Raw genomic sequence first — 14,397 nt, forward strand, 5'->3', positions numbered from 1 at the left:
GGTGTTGGCGACTGGAGACGCTGGGCCCTGCCCCACTTCTGAGAGGGGCCAGACGGGGGAATCCACAGTCCCAGGGCTGTCTGGGTGGGACAGAGGGCTCCAGGGGTATCTGCACCCCTCTGTCCTCCATGCAGCTGGGAACGGCTCCCACAGGCTGTGCCTGGGGAAGCGTGTGGCTGCTGGTGGGGAGCTGCGGCAGAAGAGCCCAGGGTCCACCCCGCAGGGGCCCCGTGGGCGGGCTTAACTGCTCGGAGTGTCTCAGCTAAAGGGCTCTGGTGTGACCCCTGCAGGTTCAGGAATGTCGGGGAGTCTGCCCTCAGAAGGTGTTTATGAGGACATTGGAGTGGCTACCGCGGGGGAGAAAGACGAGGCTGCTGGAGCGGCCGCGGCCGCGGTGCTGGAGGAGGAGTATGACGACGTGGCGGAGCCCGAGCCCGAGGAGGGCGACGCGGAGGAGGGGGCCCTCCTGAGCCCCACGGGTGCGCAGCTCTGCGTCGTGGCGTCCACGGTGCTCTTGCTGCTCTACTGGTGCTACGCCCAGGGCTCCGGCCCGCCCAGCCCCTACATCTAAAGGCCCCGAGAATTCCTCCGCGTGTGTGTGTGACTCACTCCCGCACAGGCTTGGTGCCGGGACACTTGGTTTCCCCCTCCAAGTTGTCCCTTAGACTAGAATCTTCTCAGGGACAGACTCGGGGTTTAGGGAGGGGCCTGGGCTTCTCTTTGGGTTTCCTTTCGAGCGGCAGCCGCTGTAGGGGCTGAGCAGCTTTGGGAGGATGCGCGCCAGCAGCAGCCCGGCCCCTGCCCTGCCCTTGTCTTGTCCTTTGGCCTCACGGTGAGCAGGAAGCCAGGGCCCAGGCGTCCTGGGTCTATGAGGAATTGCTGAGGGCCCCCAACTGGTGTCTTTCTCTTTCAATGCAGGCGGGGCACTTCATAGCCAGGGCCTCCTCACACCTCAGGCTGGGAAGGAAGACCCCAGCAGCCTCTGCCCCAGGACGTGCTGACCACGAGCTGGCTTCAGGGCACATCAGCGAGACCAGGGCAGGGGAGAGGCCAGTGTGCCTGGGGCTTTCATCCTCCTTGTTTCTTAAAGAGTTTTATTAAATGTCTCATCCATAATTCATCTCAGACACTCCTCAGATGCCCACCACGGCCTGGGGTCTGTTTCTGGCCCCCTCTCTGCCTCGCCCTGGTCTGGAGTGGGCTCCGAGGTCTTGCCCTCACGGTTCTCCTGAGTTGTGTGTGTGTGTGTGTGTGGGGGGGGGTGGGGTCCCTGATGAACCAGCTGCGGGCCACCCCTCCTTTCCTCTGCGGATGTTGCTTGACCTGGCTCAGGTGTGCCAGGGTCCCTAGCGTTCATGCATGTCCAGCCCTGATGCCCCCACCAAGCCCCTGTGACCACAGCTCCCTGACCACACCCTCTTTGGGAAACTAGTTGCCCTGTGTCTTCTTCCCTGTGCTGGTCTGGTATCAGATGCAAATGACCAGGCCCCTCCCCTACGTGTAGACCTTTCTGGACCCCCACCTCCCACCTCAGCACCCTGGGAAGGACCAGGCTTCCTTCTCCTGTGATCCCTCCCCTGCAGGGCCTGTCCAGCACTGGCACTGATTACCGCCTACCCTCCATGTTTAACTCCAGGGTCTGGCCAGCCTGCGGTGGCCACCACTGCGCTGGGTTCTTGGAGTGTCTCTGTCTGCTGCCTCCCACCTCCCGGCCCTTCCCCTGTGCCCCACCCTTGGGCTGTAAGAGAGATGCTGCTATGATCTCAGGGACCACGGTGCTGGAGTATGTGAACATGAAGGTCTCACTTGGATAGGAGCCCTGATGAGGAAGATGCTCAGGCTAATGTACAGAGGGACTGGGCAGAGCCTCGGGTGCAGTGAGGAGGGCAAGTCACCAGGTCCCAGGGCAGCTCCTCGCAGAGCTTTGGGGACACACAGGGGTTTCCTGGGTGTCTGAGCCCACCTTGCACCCTGTGCATGTTCAAGGCCTGCCTGCTGGCCGGGAGAGTTGGCCAGCCTGGCTTAATGGTGTGCACTGGACATCTGGGGGTCCTGGGAGTGGGAGAAGATGTGCAGCGGGAGAAGGTCCCTGGGTTGGAGGAAAGTGAGCTGGCAGGAAGTGGGGTGGGGCCTGAACAGAGTCAGGGTGCCAGCCCAGCAGTCAGAGGGTGGGCACTTCAGGAAGGGTGCACCTGCCCCTCTCCGCATGCCTCTCCCTTCTGCCCCCGGCATTCTGGTTACCCGCCCAGCAGAGCGGAGTGTGAGCTCTTCCCCACGGGCTCCCAGCCCTCTCAGTCCACCTGGGGGTACTGATTAGGCAGGCACCTTGTGAGTAGAGCCCACTGGGGACCCCACTGAGGCTGCTGCAGGTCCATGCGCCCCTGAGGTCTGAGCTGGGGTGCAGCTCAGTGCGTAGCACAGGCTGCGGTTTGGGAGGCGCTGGGGCTGCTGCACAGAGGGGCCTGCTGACAAGCCCCTGACTTCTATAGAAACCCCTCGTCTTCTCCATACTCATCTGACAACCCAGGCTGCTCTTTGTAAAACTGGTTCTCTGGCAAATCTTTTGGAAAGTAACCTTTATTGATCTTATTCTGCTTAGAACATAATGCACGTTCAAAAACTCATGTAAGCAAGAGAGAAAATGAAAAACGTGTTCTGTCACTCAGAAAATAATGCCTCAGCATCCTGGCTTATATCCACTGAGAACTTTTCAAAGATGCAAGGACCCGAGCATGATCGCCAGCAGCACGTGGTGCCCGTTCTGTGCTTCTGTGTTTCCCACGACAACGTGCCGCTAACGCGCTGCCTGGCCCGCGCCACATGCTCAGTGGCTGCTGACGTCCTTTCGTTTACTCCTCTGCTGTCACACCTTTGGCTGCTTCCCAAGGACACCGCCTTCTGAGAGTCATGTTTTTAAGGGTTTAGATCAGACTCCTGTCTGTTCACGACACGCTGGAGCGTGGACTCATTCTGCAGCATACCTCTGTGTGTAGGCAGAAAGGCGTGCCTCCCACCAGCTTGGCCCCTGGCTCCAGCCTGGCCTCCATGGGGCCTCAGCTCTGCGGGGAGCCCAGCCTGGGTCTCACCACAGTCGTCTCCACTTCACGTGTCTGACTGGTGGATGCGCTGGGGAGACAGGGTGGGGCTCACAGGCTGACTCCTCGGGCCGGCTCCCATCGAGCGGGAGGCTGTCTCCTGCACCCGAGGGCCGCACGCTGGCCTGTGCTTGGGCGGCTGCAGGGGCTGAGGGGCCAAGCTGGTGCTGTTCCCTCCCCGGCTGTGACCCTCCCTCCCGGGGAGGGTGCCCTGTGGGCCCTGGGCTGGGAGGATGTCCCGTGAGGGCCCACCGGGGGTGCTGGCTCGGCCGAGCAGGGCCACCTGAGGGGAAGTGATCGCAGTGTCAAAGGCGGGGCCCCAGCTCCAGAGATCCCACCGAACCTGGTCCTTGGATGTTCATTTGTGTTAACAACATTTGTTAATGTTGTTGATGCCATCAAAATACAGCACGAGAAAACTTGGGAAAGTTGAAATTAAGCGCACAAATTGGAAAGGAAGAGGAAATTAGATTTTTAAGTTTTTTTTTTAAATTTAATTTTATTTTTAAACTTTACAATATTGTATTGGTTTTGCCATATATCAACATGAATCCGCCACAGGTATACACATTTTCCCCATCCTGAACCCTCCTCCCTCCTCACTCCCTGTACCATCCCTCTGGATCGTCCCAGTGCACCAGCCCCAAGCATCCAGTATCGTGCATCGAACCTGGACTGGCGACTCATTTCATATATGATATTATACAGGTTTCAATGCCATTCTCCCAAATCATCCCACCCTCTCCCTCTCCCACAGAGTCCAAAAGACTGTTCTATACATCAGTGTCTCTTTTGCTGTCTCATATACAGGGTTATTGTTACCATCTTTCTAAATTCCATATATATGTGTTAGTATACTGTATTGGTGTTTTTCTATCTGACTATTTCACTCTGTATAATAGGCTCCAGTTTCATCCACCTCATTAGAACTGATTCAAGTGTATTCTTTTTAATGGCTGAGAAATATTCCATTGTGTATATGTACCATTGCTTTCTTATCCATTCATCTGTTGATGGACATCTAGGTTGCTTCCATGTCCTGGCTATTATAAACAGTGCTGTGATGAACATTGGGGTGCATGTGTCTCTTTCCCTTCTGGTTTCCTCAGTGTGTATGCCCAGCAGTGGGATTGCTGGGTCATAAGGCAATTCTGGTTCCAGTTTTTAAAGGAATCTCCACACTGTTCTCCATAGTGGCTGTACTAGTTTGCATTCCCACCAACAGTGTAAGAGGGTTCCCTTTTCTCCACACCCTCTCCAGCATTTATTACTTGTAGACTTTTGGATCGCAGCCATTCTGACTGGCATGAAATGGTACCTCATAGTGGTTTTGATTTGCATTTCTCTGATAATGAGTGATGTTGAGCATCTTTTCATGTGTTTGTTAGCCCTCTGTATGTCGTCTTTGGAGAAATGTCTATTTAGTTCTTTGGCCCATTTTTTGATTGGGTCATTTATTTTTCTGGAATTGAGCTGTAGGAGTTGCTTGTATATTCTTGAGATTAGTTGTTTGTCAGCTGCTTCATTTGCTATTATTTTCTCCCATTCTGAAGGCTGTCTTTTCACCTTGCTTATAGTCTCCTTTGTTGTGCAGAAGCTTTTAAGTTTAATTAGGTCCCATTTGTTTATTTTTGCTTTTATTTCCAGTATTCTGGGAGGTGGGTCATAGAGGATCCTGTTGGGATGTATGTCGGAGAGTGTTTTGCCTATGTTCTCCTCTAGGAGTTTTACCTCAACATAATAAAAGCTATATATGACAAACCCACAGCAAACATTATCCTCAATGGTGAAAAATTGAAAGCATTTCCTCTAAAGTCAGGAACAAGACAAGGGTGCCCGCTTTCACCATTACTATTCAACATAGTTTTGGAAGTTTTGGCCACAGCAATCAGAGCAGAAAAAGAAATAAAAGGAATCCAAATTGGAAAAAAAGAAGTAAAACTCTCACTGTTTGCAGATGACATGATCCTCTACATAGAAAACCCTAAAGACTCCACCAGAAAATTACTAGAACTAATCAATGAATATAGTAAAGTTGCAGGATATAAAATCAACACACAGAAATCTCTTGCATTCACATACACTAATAATGAGAAAATAGAGAGAGAAATTAAGGAAACAATTCCATTCACCATTGCAAAGAAAAGAATAAAATACTTAGGAATATATCTACCTAAAGAAACTAAAGACCTATATATAGAAAACTATAAAACACTGGTGAAAGAAATCAAAGAGGACACTAATAGATGGAGAAATATACCATGTTCATGGATTGGAAGAATCAATATAGTGAAAATGAGTATACTACCCAAAGCAATTTATAGATTCAATGCAATCCCTATCAAGCTACCAACGGTATTCTTCACAGAGCTAGAACAAATAATTTCACAATTTGTATGGAAATACAAAAAAACTGGAATAGCCAAAGCAATCTTGAGAAAGAAGAATGGAACTGGAGGAATCAACCTGCCTGACTTTAGACTCTACTACAAAGCCACAGTTATCAAGACGGTATGGTACTGGGACAAAGACAGAAATATAGATCAATGGAATAAAATAGAAAGCCCAGAGATAAATCCACGCACATATGGACACCTTATCTTTGACAAAGGAGGCAAGAATATACAACAGATTAAAGACAATCTCTTTAACAAGTGGTGCTGGGAAAACTGGTCAACCACTTGTAAAAGAATGAAACTAGAACACTTTCTAACACCATACACAAAGATTTTTAAGTTTTGAAAATCCTGGACAAGAAGCACCTTCCCGCCATCCACGAAGTTATGAGCGTTCTTGTCTGGAAGGCCTAGCCATCGAGTCCCTGTCTCTGCTGCAGGGCGGGCCCTCGACCGCTGGGCGGGGGCGGGAGGCAGGGGTGTCTGCAGGCGGCCACGCCCCCACCTCCGCTGCGGCCCGGGAGAGGCCTCGCTCCCTGCTCCAGAGCAGCTGGTGCGTGGGCCTCGCTTGGGGCTGCGCACTGGGGCTGTGGGGCTTCTGGGGCTGCCCGTGTGGATGCGTGAGTACCGCGCAGCCCAGGTGGGACGCGCCACTCTCCCCGCCACGCCCCACTCCCGCCTGAGGGAGCCCCCAGGGTGGAAGCCCAGGAGCCCTGGGCTGTGACCCTCCACCCTCCCCCTGTTACGATGACCCTACACAGGGCACCTTCTTGAGCCGTGTGCCCTCTCCAAAGGCCGGGCGGCACTTCCCCAGCTGCTTTTCATGCCCCAGCCCTTTCAGGGTTCAGGGGACTGTCACCTTCACGACCATCTGCAGCGCGGCACTCCACCCCCACCCCCAGGCCAACCCCACCGCCTGCCCTGTGGCTGAGCGATGCTCGCCTCTGGCCCTCTCCGCTCTGGCGGGGAGCCCACCGAAGCTCTGGAAGCCAGAGGGCAAGGGGTGCGTTCCTGCCACACTGCTGGGCACCTGGCTGGGGGAGCTCGATGCACCTGCTGTCTGCCTCCCTCTCCGGGGTCCTGGGAGGGAGGGAATGGCCTTTCTGCCCCAGTGCCGTGATCCCTGCGTGTGGAGTGGGGCCCTCATGGCCACGGGGCTCAAGTGAGGAAGGCAGGCTCCTGTGCTGCTGTGCAGGTGGGACGCTGGCCACCCAGGGACTGAATGGTGGGCATCCCTGTGCTGGGACCTTTGAGAGCCGTGGACGGGAAGACCTGTCTTGAAGGGTGGCTTGCACGCAATGGAGGCGGGTGTCTTGTGCAGGAGGCTGGGGAGCCGCTCTGCGCTCCAGGCATCCAGACCCTACCTCTTTGGGGTCCCTGAGGGCCGAGTGCCTAAGGTCATGAACTGTAAGGAAACAGTCCAGCATCTTCAGCTACAGGTTCAATCTGAACTACAGACTCCCAAGTGCTGTGTCAGGTAGGGAGTTCAGTCACTCAGTCGTGTCCGACTCTTTGCGACCTCATGGACTGCAGCACGCCAGGCCTCCCTGTCCGTCGCCAACTCCGGGAGTTCACTCAAACTCATGTCCATTGAGTTGGTGATACCATCCAACCATCTCATCCTCTGTCATCCCCTTCTCTTTCCACCTTCCATTTTCCCCAGCATCAGGGTCTTTTCCAGTGAGTCAGTTCTTTGCATCAGGTGGCCAGACTATTGGAGTTTCAGCTTCAGCATCAGTCCTTCCAATGAATATTCAGGACTGATTTCCTTTAGGATAGACTGGTTGGATCTCCTTGCAGTCCAAGGGACTCTCAAGAGTCTTCTCCAACATCACAGTTCAAAAGCATCAATTCTTTGGTGTTCAGCTTTCTTTATAGTTCAACTCTTATATCTATACATGACTGTTGGAAAAACCATAGCTTTGACTAGACGGATAACCTTAGTGTATCCTTCTCCATCAGAGGGCAGACAGAGTGAAAATGACAATCACAGGTAGGGAGACACAGCCCAAAGATCTCTGAGACAGAGGCACCCACTTTAGCCATGCTCAGTGCATTAAGGGGCCGTCCACTGCCTGGAGGAGGGGCAGGGGCCCTCCAGCTTGGCCAGCTTGCCTCCATGCCCTGGGAGGGAGAGCGACTGGGAGCCTCCCTAGGACTCTGCTTCTCTCCTTGGTGGCCCTGAAGTCACCTGGAGAGATGACCCTCTGCTACACCACCTACCCCCACAGGGTTCTGACTGCACCAGCCAAGGTGAGGACAGGCACCAGGGTTTAACTGACTGGAATATTAAAGTGCCAGTCACACAAGCAGCCCCAGCTTTGGGGGTGAGGGCCCAGGCCCTGGGTGCAGGGCTGCAGTGGCTGTGTTCCACCCACGGCCCTTGTGGGGCCTGAGGGGCAGGACGTGAGCACTGCTCTCAGAGTCCAAGTGGCGTCCAGCCCCCGGGGGGCCCCTGGGGGCTGTTTCTCCTGCATCCTTCCTGCCCATGGGACTTGCCCAGAGGCCTGCCTACCCCTCAGGTAGGGGTCTGCTTCAACCTAGGGTCTGCCCCCAGGACACATGGAAGCCCGGCTGGGGGGTGGCGAACCCTCCTGCACTGGGCACCTGGAGGAGAGATATGGCCTGACCTGGGCCACCATCTGCGATGCTGACCTGGATCAAGGGCCGTGACCCACGTGGTGTGCCAGGAGCTGCCGTGTGGTGTGGTTGTGTCCACTACTGGGAGCGCCCACTTCGGCCAGGGCTCGGGGCTCGTGTGGACCAAGGCCTTCCTCTGTGTGGGCAACGAGTGCCTGCTGTTCCACTGCCCTTGGGGGCCAGGGCGCCAATGTGGGGACGGCCAGTATGCGGGGCTCAGGTGCTCAGGAGAAAGTAAGTTCTTATGGGGTTGTAATGGTGATGGTTTAGTTGCTAAGTTGTGTCTGACTTTTTTACGACCCCATGGACTATAGCCCGCCAGGCTCCTCTGTCCATGGGATTCTCCAGGCAAGGATGCTGGAGTGCGTTGCCACTTCCTTTTCCAGGGAAACTTCCCCACCCAGGGATCAAACCCGCATCTCTTGCGTCTCCTGCTTTGGTGGGCAGATTCTTTACCACTAATGCCACTTGGGAAGTGTCTTTTGGAAAAATGTCTGCTTAGGTCTTCTGCCCATTTTTAAAAGAAATAATTTTGTTTATTTATTTTGGCTGTGCTGGTTCTTCATTGCTTCGAGGGTTTTTTATCTAGTTGCAGCGCGTGGGGGCTCCTCTCTAGCTGTGGTGCTTGGGCTTCTCGCTGTGCTTGCTCCTCTTGTTTCAGAGCCCGGGCTCTGGTAGCTGCAGTGTGTGGGCTCCGAAGCTGTGTTTCTCAGGCTCCAGAGCATGGGCTCAGTAGTTGAGGTTCATGGGCTTAGTTGCTCTGTGGCATGTGGGATCTTCCTGGACCAGGGACTGAAGCCTGCATTAGCAGGTGGATTCTTTACTACTGAGCCACAAGGGAAGCCCTTCTGCCCATTTTTTTTTTAATGGTTTTTGTTTTGATGCCGTTAAGTGTCATGTTCAGTTCAGTCGCTCAGTCGTGTCTGACTTTTTGCGACCCCATGGACTGCAGCACACCAGATCTCCCTGTCCATCACCAACTCCCAGAGCTTGCTCAAACTCATGTCCATCGAGTTGGTGATGCCAACTCATCCATCTCATCCTCTGTCATCCCCTTCTCCTCCTGCCTTCAGTCTTTCCCAGCATCAGGGTCTTTTCCAATGAGTTGGTTGTTCACATCAGGTGGCCAAAGTGCTGGAGCTTCAGCTTCAGCATCAGTCCTTCCAATGAATATTTAGGACTGATCTCCTTTAGGATTGACTGTTTTGATCTCCTTGCTGTCCAACGGACTCTCAAGAGTCTTTTTCAACACCACAGTTCAAAAGCATCAGTTCTTCAGTGCTCATGAGCTGTTTGTAAACTTTAGAGACTAATCCCTTATTGGTCACATCATCTGCAAGTATTTTCTCTCAATGCGTGGGTTGTCTTTTCTTTTGTTTCTTGTTTCCTTTAATGTGTTAATGATTTTTATTGCTTTGTCCTCCCTTTTATTTATTACCACACTGATTTCTATTATTTCCTTCCTCTGTTTACTCTGAGTTTAATTTCTTCTTCTTCTTCTAGGTTCGTACAGGAAAAACTGAAGTCATTAATCTGCCACTTTACGAGGGGGACCCAATGCTTGACCCCTTGGGGCCTGTGGAACCCACAGGAGGAGGCTGCACCCACGCAGAGGGCAGGCCAACCCTCCCTTCTGTCTGGGACTGTGTTGGTACTGACTGACCAGTGTGGGAGCAGAAGCGGTGTTGTGAGACTCTGAGGCGGGTCACAGCGAGCCTCGAAGCTTCTAGTGGGCCTCAGAATGGCCCCTGTGGGGATCCAGATGCCACACGGTGAGTCACTCAAGGTGCAGGAAGACACCACTCAGACGTGCTCACGCTGCCAGCTGGCCCCAGCTGACTGCCAGGTGGGCGAGTGGCTGTGGACTGCAGCCCAGCCAAGCCCTCATCTGACCGCAACCACGTGAGAAACCCCAGGCAGGAACCACCTAGTTAGCCCACCCCTGAGTTCTGAAAGAACTCAGTGGCTTCTCAGCAGTTAGAGAGTGGAAACACACTCCCACCTCCGTGAGTGACTGGGCTGGAGGCAAGAGTGCAGGACGTGCAGAGGTGGCTCCTCCCTGCCCTGTCCACCAGCAGCACCCACCCCCCGGGACAGAGGCTTCATCAGAGGCTGCAGCTGACCTGGACCGTGGACGGTTTGGCCACAGGATCCATAATGTGTCTACCCTCCGGGAGCCTCAGGGCCGGCATCCAAGACTCTTGTCTGCAGCTGTGACTGGTACCCAGCACATCAGAGATTGTGGCCCTGAGATGCTCAGGGCTGGGTCAACGCCTCCTGTTGATGGAGACTGATTCCTGACAGAGCCCTGGGTTGACGCATCTCTGTGGAGGCCGCTCAGGGGTCAGGCTGGACTAAATCAGCCTTATCTGTTGCCAACTTTCTGTTTACTGTTACCGTGCAGAAGAAAGTGGCCAGAGGTGGGCTTGGGGCCGTGTGAATGCGAAGGGCCGCAGTCTGTGAGTCTCCTGCCGCCACGATGTCACAGCTCCTTCTCCTCAGGCCCTGAGCCTCTGGGTCCTATTCTCAGCGGATGACTTTGCTTCCCTGTCACTGAAAAACCACAGTGAGTAAGATGAAGGCTCTGCGCCCCAGCTTCTGCATGCTCTGCGCTTCCAGCAGGACAGCCCCTGGCTGCAGCGCACCTGGCCCCCTGCTGGTGAAGGCCAGGCTCCAGCGGCCTCGAGCCCCTCCCACAGCCTCCGTGCTCCCTGTTGTCGGGGCCTCACCAGCAGCCGCCCTCCCTGACTCACTCCCCTGAGCCCAACACTCCATTTCTCCGGCCCCTGGGCAGTGGCCCTGCTGGTCCCCCTCGGGCGCCTGCCGAACCGACAGGGTCGGCTCTGGCCTGGTGCCCTTCAGGTCACCGTCACCGTAACCGCCTCCTGCTGCGCCCTGTCGCACCCTGTGTGACCACCAGCAGCATTTGACTAGTTAATCCCACGCTGCGCATGGAAACATTCCACCTTTCTCTCTTCACTCCTCCTGGGCTGTTTTGCCTTTTCCTCCTTTCCCCCCCAACTCTTTTGAAGTAGAACTTTTCCAGATCTCGTCGTTGAGAGAGACGAGACCTTCTTTCTCTTTTCTCTCTGTCCTCATTCATGGCACCCAGGCTCCCAGAGTCAGCCCTGCAGCCCAGCCTTCCCCTGGACTCTCTGCTCACGGTCAGATGCCTGCAGGCTGTCTCCATGTGGATGTGTAACAAACACCTCATCCCCCAATTCTGTGACCTGCAGATTCAATGCAATCCTTATAAAAGTTCTAACCCTAACCCTAACAAAAATTCCAACTGACTTTGTGCAGAAATTGACCAGCTGACCCTAAAATTCATAGGGAAAAGCAGGGATCCAGAATAGCCAAAAGAATCTTGAAAAGGAAAAAAAAAAATATGGAAGAATCACACTTGATTCCAAAACTTAATTCAAAATGACAGTAACCAAGACAGTGTTACCCTGGTGTCAGGATACATGTAGAGTTGGACTGAGAGCCCAGAAATAAACCCTCACACCTCCGGCTGACTGATTTCTGACAAAGGTGCCGAGACCAATGAGGAGAAGACAGTCGCTTCAACAGACGATGCTGGGACAATTGGACTGCGTGCATGCTAAGTCACTTCAGCCAAGTCCGGCTTGTGACTCCATGGCCTGTAGCCCTCCAGGCTCCTCTGTCCATCGGATTCTCCAGGCAAGAACACTGGAGTGGGTCACCATGGCCTCCTCCAGGGGATCTTTCTGATCCAGGGATCAAACCCAGGTCTCTTATGTCTCCTGCACTGGCAGGCGTGTTCTTTACTGCTAGTGCCACCTGGGAAGCCCTGTACATACTGGACATACTCATACAAAGAATAAAGTTGGACCCCTAGCTCACCAGAAACAAAACTTAAAATTATCTTGGAATTTTTTGAAAAATACAAGTGCCCAGGTATTGCTTTTTCTTTTTTGTCAGAGCTCCAGATGTGTTTCTAATGAGCAGCCATGTTTAAAAACACCTGGACTATATGAGGATTTTTACTTTTATCCAGTTTGTTTCACTTTTTCTATTTCATAACCAGTGCTCCCACTTCATTTAGTTTAGTTGTCTAATTTCTTATCTCTTCTTTTTTTTCTATGTTCTTTCTCAAGCCTTTATTAAACATAGTAGAAAAGCTTTTGTATACATATATATAAATAATATGTATAATATATATATTTTAGAAAACTTATGAATTTTTGCCTAACCAAAACATTTATGACATTTTGATTCCACTTGTTTGACTTAGTATAAATAGAATGTTAGATTTCTAACTTTAAAAAATAGATATGCAATGAACAACAAGCCTACTGTATAGCACAGGAAACTGTAGTCAATATCTTATAATAATCTCCAGTGAAAAATAATTTCAAAAATAATATATGTGTATACGTATAACTGGATCACACACACAAAAAAGAATTCTACTTTGCCAGTTTTTCTAAATGTCCTGTGGACATCTAATAACAACATATGAGATACCAAATTTTAAATAGATTTCTGTAGGATATGATTAACATAAATTAATTAGATATAAATCTATTATATTTGAATTGTTAGTGACATTGAAAGGTTGTTGCAGAACCTTGAAAGATGCTGGGATTCTTGGCCTCCAGAGGAGAAGAATTCAATCTGGGGCCAGTGATGAGGCTTGATCGCTCAGAGCTTTTGTGTGATAAAGTTTTATTAAAGTTTAAAGTATAAAAGAGATAGAGACAGCTTCTTACATAGACATCAGAAGCGGGCAGAAATAGTGCCCCCTGCTAGTCTTTAGCCAGATGTTTCATAACTATTAGCAGGCTGCTAATTAGAGAAAGGAAATGTCTCAAAACTCAGAGACTGGCACCAGGCCCCTCACCCACAACATGCAATTTGAGATAACATTGGCACAAGGTGAGTTGTCCTGGGCCATAAAATGATTGACATGAATCTTGAAGAAAGGCAGGTTTCCAAGCAAATACAGTCTCATAAATTTCAGTTCAGTTCAGTCGCTCAGTCATGTCTGATTCTTTGCGACCCCATGGACTGCAGCACACCAAGCCTCCCTGTCCATCACCACCTCCTGGGGTTTACTAAAACTCATGTCTGTTGAGTCAGTGATGCCATCCAACCACCTCATCCTCTGTCATTTCCTTCTCCTCCTGCCTTCAATCTTTCTCAGTTTCAGGGTTGTTTCCTATGAGTCATTTCTTTGCATCTGGTGGCCTGCCGGGACCCAGCATATTGCATATTGAGTGCATATTGCATGTTGAGTGCAGCACTTTTCAGGATCTGGAATAGCTCAACTGGAATTCTATCACTGCCGGTAGCCAGCGTGAGGAGCTCCGCCCATGACAAAGGTCATGAGGAAGGAGGCTTGGCACACGCAAAGGCGGGATCGAGCCTCAGGAGTCCCCCTGGAAGTTTCTCGAGCATTTACACCCAAAACCAGAGTCTGCCTACTTTCTGCTTTGTGCTTTCACCTACACCTCTGACTTTACGGGGGGCTGTCCCCCACTACCTCTCTCTGAAAAAAGAGTTAGCTTACAGCTCCAGTTAATAATTCCTGGGTGTGACAGTGTTTCAACCTACAAACTCCTTTGGAAATCCTCTAGCCTGCCTGAATAGGTTTTTCCGGCCACATGTGATTGTTCAGAGCCTCCCAACTGTGAGAGGCAGGAGATGTTCTAAACTGTCTAAACACAGATTCTTTTGAGTAGTTAAAAAGATTGATTAGAAATTGTATTGGTGAAGGGATTTTCACTTGTTGGGCCAATGTTTGCTGCTAAGTTTCCATATCCCTTACCTGCTGTGTCCCTGGCAGTGTATTGATTAATATAATTGGTGTAAGTAGTAGCTTTAATGTTTGTAACCTGGGACCCTTGAGTTAATTCTTTTTCTTGTTATAGCCCACCACACCTTTGCTCTGTAGGAATGCAACTTTATCTAATGCTTTTGGAGGGTGGCTCCTGACCAATCACCTTTAGAGAAAAATAAGTTTTCTGAAGAAAGGGTCTTAAAATGTTAACAGGCCTCCGGGCCAGAAGATGATGTAAATCACCTAAGCTTTTGCATATGCTAAGTTTGCAGGAAGAAAGCCTGGCTTGCTGCCTGACTCTACCCCTTCCCCCATTATCCTCTATGCATAACTTAAGGTATAAAAACTACTTTGGAAAATAAAGTGCGGGCCTTGTTCACTGAAATTTGGTCTCACCATGTCGTTCTTTCTCTTACCTTCTGGCTGAATTATTCAGCCTCTTTTCTCCACTGAATTTCCT

General features: G+C 51.5%; 1 protein-coding gene across 3 annotated transcripts in view; it reads left to right on the forward strand.

The window, feature by feature from the left end:
- LOC109578960 (scavenger receptor cysteine-rich domain-containing protein SCART1-like) overlaps window positions 1–1,120 on the forward strand; it is a 71,936-nt gene extending 70,816 nt beyond the window's left edge. For 2 of the 3 annotated variants that reach the window (XM_070781196.1, XM_070781197.1), the window contains one exon: window positions 291–910. In XM_070781196.1, the coding sequence (XP_070637297.1) occupies window positions 291–571 (281 nt within the window). In that variant the 3' untranslated portion in view covers window positions 572–910. The other variant, XM_070781198.1, reaches the window with a different exon arrangement.
- The last annotated feature ends 13,277 nt before the right edge of the window (window positions 1,121–14,397 follow it).

Source organism: Bos indicus, chromosome 26 (assembly GCF_029378745.1).
Source record: "Bos indicus isolate NIAB-ARS_2022 breed Sahiwal x Tharparkar chromosome 26, NIAB-ARS_B.indTharparkar_mat_pri_1.0, whole genome shotgun sequence".
Lineage (NCBI taxonomy): Eukaryota > Metazoa > Chordata > Mammalia > Artiodactyla > Bovidae > Bos > Bos indicus.